Here is an 8,366-nt window from a genome sequence, read left to right as displayed (position 1 = left end):
GAGCTCAGAACTTGAGGCCACCCTATGGCCTCACGGTGGATCTGGCAGATCTGGTCACTGTCACCGAGATCCAAAGTCCCTCAGGACCCCCTCGGCCCAGAGCTAAGGAACCAGATGGGAAGAGGGAGCAAGGAGTCACGACTCGGGGCTGGAGCCGGGGGCCGTGTGTCCTACAGGTGGCAGGGCTGGGCCCACCGTGGGCACCAACACAGCACCAAGGCAGAGCCCTCGACCTGCCCAGGGCCCCTGCCCAGGCCGCAGTGCCAGCGACCGGGCCCCAGACGGCGGGACTGCGCCATCTGACCTCCGTCACGTGACACCGAGCCTCACGTGCCCCTCACCGCACGCGACTCTGCCCTCCCCCAGCACGCCGACGCGTTCCCCGGGGGCCCGGGTGAGTGAACGAGCAACACAGCGGACCGCGGCCCTCGCCCGCGGACTTCTCCCTGCGGACTCCTCCCTGCGGGCCTCCAGCAGGGCGTTTGCAAAGGGCCGGACGTCGTTACCTGTAGCAGGTCTTCACTGAGGACTTCGGTTTTCTCCGCTCTGTGGGGAAAAGGTAAAGTTCACAGTTAGAAACCCAGAAACGAGAGGCAACGCATGGCAGCTAACGGGCGTCACCCTGGAGATTAAGACAACGAGGCGGAGATGAAGGGTGCGGGGGGTGGGGGGGCTTCGGCAGGTTTTACATTGGGGGCGACGCAAGCGAAACTAAAGAAAACGAACAGAAGTTTGCAGAGAACAGCAACTCAGAACGAGCAGAAACGCCCCAACCAGCGGCTCCCAAACTCGGGGAGACCGGCCTGGGGAGACCGACGCGGCAGCTCGGGAGTGGCCGGCACTGTGCACGAGCCCGGGGCTCCACGGCCACCGCCGAGGAAGGACCCTCCGCAGACGCTTACACGTCAGCTCCTCGAATGACCACAGGCCTCACCGCCTTACGGCAGCTGGTCTGTCACAAAGGCAGATGCCCTGTGCAGTGACACGCGGTGACACGCGGCAGCACGCCCTCCCTCAGACTTCTCTCCTTTACCCCAACAAGTCACTTCGCAGCTCAGCGCCGCCTGTGCTTCAGGACGGCCCCAGGCGCCACCCGCCTTGCAGAGACCGTGGCCGGCAGCAGGGTCCCCGGACCCCTGGCAGCCTCGCCCTCCTGGAGTGAAACGCCGCGGCGGCCTGTGTGGCTCTCACCTGTCTGCTCTGGCCGGGACTCAAAGGCCTGAACAGGGCGCCGCACACCTGACGGCTCCCCCAGGGGTGGGTCACAGCGGGAAAGTGCCAACGCCTACAGAGACAGGTGAACCCTGAACTCCGTGGGCTCGGGGGCCGCACCTGACCTCTGCCCCCCAAACTGCCACGAGCCTGCTGCTGCCCGGGACTTGGCAGCGACACAGTCCATGCACACGTATTCCGTACGCGATGTGTCTCACATACGGTATTCTAACGGCAAAGTCAGATAAAGAAAATGTGACTAAAAAAATCATAAGGAGAAAACACGTCTGCAGCATTTACTGGAAAAACCCACGCAGACGCGGGCCCGAGCGGTTCGGGCGAGCTGCTCCCGGGCCGGCTGCATTCGCAGGCTCGCAAGGGGAGACTCAGAGCAGGTCTGTCCTTACGACGCGAAGCCGTTTTAAAACGACAGCAGAGGAAGAGTGAGCGTGAGTGACGAGCCAGAGTGGGCCGGCCGCGAGCACGTAACCGCCCCTCAGGACGGCGGTCACAGCACGGTCCTGCAACCGTACCCATCCGCAAACGACTGTCCAACACAGCGTGCCCATCGTGCAGCAACTCATCCTGGCGTCGTAGCCGACTGTGCTGCGGGATGGGATGCGGGATGTGATGGCCGGCACAGCCGCAGCCCTGAGAGAGGCACCGAGGCTAGGCAGCCACACGTTTGCACATGTGGTGTAAGGAAACGCACGGGAGGCAGCTAAACTCCGAAAGGCGCCGCCCCTGCTTGGGGACCGCCCCCCGGGAGGGTGGGCATGTGCGGGGAGAAGCCATGTGACTGCGACCAGATGAGCCCTTCGCGGTGTCTGACTTTAAAGTGCACGTGCACACGCTCTCAAATTCCAGAAAACGGGGAGCCGGCGCATTCCTACACGCCACGCCCGGTGTTTTCACAGTGTGAGGCCCGCCCAGTGAACGCGGCCCCAGCTCCGTGGCACTGGGCCCAACTGCCGACACAGAGAAGGCACCGGGCCGCGGGACCTCGGAGGGTTCGGGGCGAATCCGTGTCCTCATCGTCCTTCCAGCAAAGCAACAACTAGACGCACCCCCCCGCTTTAAATTCAGAGGCCGAAAACTGCATGGAACAGGCGTGAAAACGTGAGCACGCCACTTAGAAAGAGCCCGCCCCACGCTTCCTGCCTCATGGACGCGCTGTCTGCCGCACTGACAAAACCCACTCTGCAAAGAGAGCCGATGCATCTCCTTAACCAGCTCTTAGGGTTTGCTGAAATTAGAAAGTTACCGATACTGACAGAGGGGCTGACCCGGCTGTGCTGAGTATAACGGACCAGTAACGCTGGATGTACCTGAAGTGTAAACGGGATGCTCTGATTTACACCGCGACGCGACACCACGCTCAGGCGAGTGCGCTCACCCTCACCTCCCCGTCACCGACTCCGCGGCAGCTGCTCTAAGAACAGTGAAGACCTGGTCTCTGAGTGGCTTCCGGTGTTCGACGCGGCGTCACTGGCTACAGTCACTGTGCTGTCCGTCAGGCCCCCAAGCTCACGCGTCTTATCCTGAAGCTGGCACCCTCTGGCTGGCATCGCCCCGTCCCACCCACACCCCAGCCCTGGCAACTATTCTATGAGTTCAACTCTTCTTTTAAAAAAGAAGATTCTACACGGATGTGAAATCGGCTTTTGTCTCTGGCTCACTTCGGCGGGTGCAACGACCCCCGGGTTCACCGTGCTGCGAGCGGCAGACCTCACGGCTGCGTGGCAGCCCAGGGCGTGCGCTAGGGCATCTCTGTCCATGCACATGCTGGCAGACGCTCAGGCCATTCCCCCGTCTGGCTGTGACGTGGGGTGCGGGAATCTCTTTGAGATACTGATTTCGCTGCCTTTGGATAAACACCCAGGGCTGAGATGGCCCTGTTGTTGGAGGAACCTCCATACCGTTTTCCATAGTGGCTGCACCAAATCACGACCCCAGCATGGGCGTCAAAGGGCTCCAGGCTCTCCACGCCCGCACCAACACGCACCTCGTCCTATGGTGACGGCCGCCCCAACGGGTGCAAGGCGACACCCCGTGTGGTCTCACGTGCCCATCAGCCACTGTGCGTCTTCCCTGGGGCACCCCACCCACGCCGCCACAGCAAGGTGGCCGCCGCACTGAGCACACACGCACGTGCACACACATGCACACACGGTGGTCCCATGAGGTGACGACGGAGCCGAAACGGTCCCTCTGCCTGGCAATGTCACAGCCGCCCCATCCGAGTGGGGAGAAGGCTGTGAAACGCCGCGGGGCTGGCCGAGGTGGGGGGAGGGGGGGGACAGCCTCCCCGGGCGTGGACGAGGAAGTGACTGGCGAGTGCTTGGAACAGGGACAGGGACGCACGGCGGAAGCGGCGGCAGGGACAGGGAAAGCACAGGAGGAAAACAGAAGAGCCGCCCAGAGGGCCCACAGTGGAGGGCGGGCGGGTCTAAGCCGCGGACCCGGCACCGGAGGGTCTCCGCGGGCAGAGAAGAACGTGCGCAGGGCGCCGTCTGCCCGCGGGGGAGGAAAGCGGCCAGCAGCATCCCGCGCGCGGACGGGGAGTGCGGCCGTTCAGCATCACGATTCCTCCAGTCCGTGCGTGACGGACACCCAGGAAAAGGTACTTTTAAGTGACAAACTGGGACTCTGAAAGGTAACGTACACACAGGCAGGAGCCACAGAGACCCCGGCTGGACCGCCAGCCCCACCTGCCTCAACACGCAGTCCAAGTGACACGGCTCGGCCCCATCTATGCTCAACGGCGTGCGAGCCCTTGTCTTACCGGAGATGGCGATGACTCAGACCGCTGGCCCGGCGCCCACTCAGGCCCGTCCATCGGCCCAAGACACCGGGTCGCACTGGGACGTGCCACCTTGAGCAGTTCCTTCTAATCCGTTAATAAACGGGGGGCGGGGCGGGCAACACCCTGAGCTCGTCAGGCACCTAAAGACCACGTGGAGCAGCGGGCAAAGCGACCCAGCGCTACAACCAGCGTGCGCTGTGTCCGCTTTGAAGCGGCGTCTCACGCCCAGGCCTGCGGCTTCTGCGTGTGGGTTTCCGCTTCGTCGCAGCCTCTGTGCCCGGCGTGCTCCGCTGGAAAACAGCCACCGGGACGCTTCCTGCCCGGGGACGGAGAACAATGCAGCGCAGGAAGCGCCCCGCTCGCCTCTCAGTCCGGCCTTTGTTTTTTCCTATGTGAGTCGCCGGGCGATCTCACTGGCCGTCCGATCACGGCTGATGCCAGCGGGGTTTTTAACGTATTTATCACTTTTCGGTAAAGCACGGATTTTCCCCTCATGATCCCCACAGGATCCCCTTGGAGGGCCCTGGTCCCCGCGGCCAGCAGGCGTGATCGGCAGGCGAGGTCGGCAGGCGTGATTGGCAGGCGCACCTCCCCAGGCCCGGGGAACAGACGCTCCCATCTCAAGCAGCCTGTCAGAAAGTGCTGAAGCCAGGAGAAGGCAGCAGGGCCCGGGCCGCACAGGGACCCCCACGGCGGGGGTCACCATGGCAGGGGTCCCCATGGTGGGGAGCCCCACGGCGTGCTGCAGCCTGGAAGCCCGTTCTCTCTTCCTGGACAGTCGGCCTTGGGTTCAAGCAGCAGCTGCCAAAGGGAACGGGTGGCTGGCTCTGATAAACAGTCCGAATGTGGAGGCAGAGTCCAGCGCTGGTGACGCTGGTGACAGAGAGAATCAGAAACTGCGTCTCTCCTCCAGCCACCCACGGCCCCCAGCACGCCGAAACAGTATGACGCCTATTTTCTTCCTGATCCCTAGTTATAAACGGACTTCAGGACGAGACCTAAATAAATGCAACTGTCAACGTGAGGCGTCAGCACACTTTTCTGGAAAGACCAAACGATCAGCATTTCAGGCTCACAGGCCATGCAGCTGCTGTCCCGGCTACTCAGCTCTGCCATCGTGGCACAAAGCAGCCAGGTGACAAGTAAACGAGGGGACCTAGCTGTGTGCCAATGAACTTCATTTGCAGACACTGAAATCTGAATTCACACATTCCTCACGTCATGAAATCTTCTTCTTCTGACTTTTTTCCAATCACTCAAAAGTGCAAAAGCCACTCTAAGCCACGGCAGCCAGACCCGGGCCAGGCCAGTGTGCCGACCCCAGCCGTGTGCAGGAGAAGCCTCGGCCCCTCCAATCACCGCCCGATTCCGCTCACCCCAAAGAGGGCTCCTGCACACGCCCAACCCGTGTCTCGGGGTGGTGGCTGGCCTGACGGGGTCCCGGCAGCAGCTCGCCCGCCTTCCTGCCACCCGGATGGCACACGTGGGCCCAAGAGCCAACACAAACACCGAACAAACACCAGTGGCCCGTGACCCTGAAGATCACAGCTGTGTGTCGGGTGACAAGCCCACCCAGATCTTAGTCCTGCTGGTGTTTTACTGACAGTCCCTTGGACAGACCAATTAAAATGAACAACAGAAACGGGGCATGGAAAGAACGCTTAATAAGCGGACTTTAAGCTCTGGTCACCTGCAAAGACCTGAATGCATCTTGGATGAGCAAGACTAGCTGTGGCCGACCTGCTGTGACCTGCCAGCGCGGGCCCAGGGCGGCAGCAGCACGTGGCCCCCGAGGGCGCGGACGGCACGGTGACATCACGGAGGCCAGGCCCGCAGCTCAGCGCTGCGCTTCACCCTGCTGGGGACCACTGTGCACCTGACGCTGCCGGCTCCCGCTATAGGGCTCACGAGGCCCGCCGGCCCTCTGCGCCCTCTCTGGACGACACGGCCGCCTCCCCAGCACCCTCTCTGGACGACACGGCCGCCTCCCCAGCGAGCCAGCGGGTGCTGAGTGTGCTTTTCCGGTTTTATCTCATTAGAGATATCGGTTTCTGGGAAGGAAGCTGAAATCTACACAATTGGATTTTTAAAATAAAGGCCCCTCTGACACTTTGTAAGTGAAACAATGTTACCCGGGCCACCAAGCAGTTTAGAAAGTCCTATGAGAGTTTACAGAACCCTAAAGGGATGGTGAGGGGACAGAAAAAAACAGCCCGTGCACGACGCCGAGGAGAAAGGGTGTTTGCAGAGGGACCATGGCCCAGCAGACAGTGTCCTGGTAATAACCGGGGCGAAACACATCCAGTAGCGCTGTCCTCTGAGTCATTTCCCCAAATGATGGCGTTCTGCCCACACGTCGACGGCATCGCTAAGATGAGTAACAATCACGTTTGACTTTCAACAATAGCAGAAACCTTATCGATCAATCCATGACGAAGATGAATTGTTACGTTTTAAAATAAATGGAACTGACTTTTATCGCTTTCCTACACATGTGAGCGGCCCCGCAGCGTTGTGTGGTCAGCTGGCTTCGTGCCCCGCTGGCACGCAGAACGGAATCTATTTGCTGGCCCTGCCGTGACCACGTGCTAAGCCTACAAGCCCCAGCGACTCCGGCTTGTGGCAGAGTCACAGCTTCAAGGCCACCGCACACTGGGCGACTCCCCTCTGTGGACTCCAGGGGACTCCAGGCCCCTCACTCCCCGGCCTACTCTAGTCCCACGAAGCAGCCGCTCGGACCTGGATGCAGCCGAGCTTCAGATTTCAAAATTTACTTAAGCAGGAAAAAAACATGAGAAACATTTTACGAAGTGCCACAATGAGGACAGAGGACGTGGAGGGGCCGGTCCACCGTCCTGGCTCTGACCGTGTGCTGGCCGCCGGCGGGGCTGGCCCGAGCCTGCGTGTTTCTTCCCAAGGCGGCACGTCTGACAGCACACCCCGGAGACGGCGGGGCGCACGAGCATCAAGTTCTCGGCCCGGCTTCCGAGGGCCCGTTGTGTCCACAGCTTATGTAAACGCAGCCCTGGGCACAGCCCGCTGAACCCGGGGAACAGACAAAGAAAGAACAATGCTGGCAAGGGCAGTGGTCTTCAGCCACCGTGACAAGTGACGGCCCGGAGGCACTTTAAGATCGACACAGGTGACTCCAACTCATCATAAGGAATGGCCAGAAGCAGCAGAGCCGCCAAGGCAGACAGGAGACTGGGGGCGGCTGAGGGTGAGCGGGCGACGGTCTTACCGGGGTGACGAAACTTCTGAAACAACTGTTGTGATGGCCACACAACTCGGCAAACGCAAAACCATTGCCTGGAACCCTTAAAATGGGTGAGTTTCATGATGCACAAAGTGTATCTCAACAAAGTTGTGATCAAACAATACGACCTGGAGCGCTCGTCTCTCCCAGAAAACGACTGAGTGGGGACCCCTGGTGCGGGGCCCGGCTTGTGTTAAGCCCCGGGCTGTCCCAGGGTGCAACCCAGGCGAGCCCTGGCCAGCGGCCAGCGGGCTAATGGCCAGCACAGGCCACAGACCTGGGGCGAGGACACCTGGCTGAAAAGGAAGGTTTGCCGACCAATGAGCTGGAGGACACGGAGGGCCACCGACGGCTGGCGGACCTAAAACTCAGATGTGAGCTCTAGGGGACAATTCCAGTCGCCGAGTGCAGGACACGGGCTGGGAAGCCCCTGCTGCTACCCAGGGGACAGCCGAGAACACAGACGCACAACCCAGTCGCTCCTGTCGATGACATGTGCTGTTTAACAGAAACAGCGCGGCACAGTCATTGGCTATGAACCGTCAACTTAAAAAACACTTTGAAAAGTTGGAAAAAGTTATAAAGAGCTCTCTCTGGTCAAAAGATGGATAAGTGGTAAAAACTGGAATTCATGGGTCATGACCCAGGACAGTGAATTTAAGTCTTTTAAGTAATACTTTGCACGAGTACACTCTTCTGTGAAAGCATTTTAAGCATACATTATCCCATTGCATGTACCTGTATGGGGCCTTTTTATTACCCCCACATCGTGGGTGTAGAAACCGAGGTAGACGCTCACTGCATAGATTACACACGCAATCTTCGGACCCTCGGAATGAGGGCAATTTCAGGATCACTGACCAAGGCTGAGCCTCTCTCAGTTTCCATGCTGGATGCTGGTTCTAGCTCTACCACAAACGAACCCCGGGGTCTCAAAATAACCCCCTTGACCTTTGCGTACCTCACCTGACTTACGTTTGCATCGACAACCTCACGCGACTTTTCAAAGACTGTAATAAGACAGCAAATGAGAGGATATTCTGAAACCTTCAAAACTGTGCTTCGCAAACGCAGGATCGTCTCTCTCTACAC

The 8,366-nt window shown here is 60.0% G+C and overlaps 1 protein-coding gene across 1 annotated transcript in view; it reads right to left on the bottom strand.

The window, feature by feature from the left end:
* The window catches only part of ARHGAP17 (Rho GTPase activating protein 17), a 37,550-nt gene extending 32,416 nt beyond the window's left edge, over positions 1 to 5,134 (bottom strand). Inside the window, exons 1-5 of the mRNA XM_025047278.1 lie at positions 5,075 to 5,134; positions 3,132 to 3,223; positions 1,746 to 1,863; positions 1,098 to 1,285; positions 507 to 546 (exon numbers count right to left, since the gene is read on the bottom strand). Coding sequence (XP_024903046.1) covers positions 507 to 546; positions 1,098 to 1,285; positions 1,746 to 1,863; positions 3,132 to 3,223; positions 5,075 to 5,134 — 498 coding nt within the window. The remainder of the gene's footprint in view (positions 1 to 506; positions 547 to 1,097; positions 1,286 to 1,745; positions 1,864 to 3,131; positions 3,224 to 5,074) is intronic.
* Positions 5,135 to 8,366: the final 3,232 nt, after the last annotated feature.

This window comes from Pteropus alecto, unplaced genomic scaffold, assembly GCF_000325575.1.
Source record: "Pteropus alecto unplaced genomic scaffold, ASM32557v1 scaffold15, whole genome shotgun sequence".
NCBI classification, from domain to species: Eukaryota; Metazoa; Chordata; class Mammalia; order Chiroptera; family Pteropodidae; genus Pteropus; species Pteropus alecto.
The sequence above is the reverse complement of the archived record's forward strand: the minus strand, read 5'-3'. Positions and strand labels throughout refer to the sequence as shown.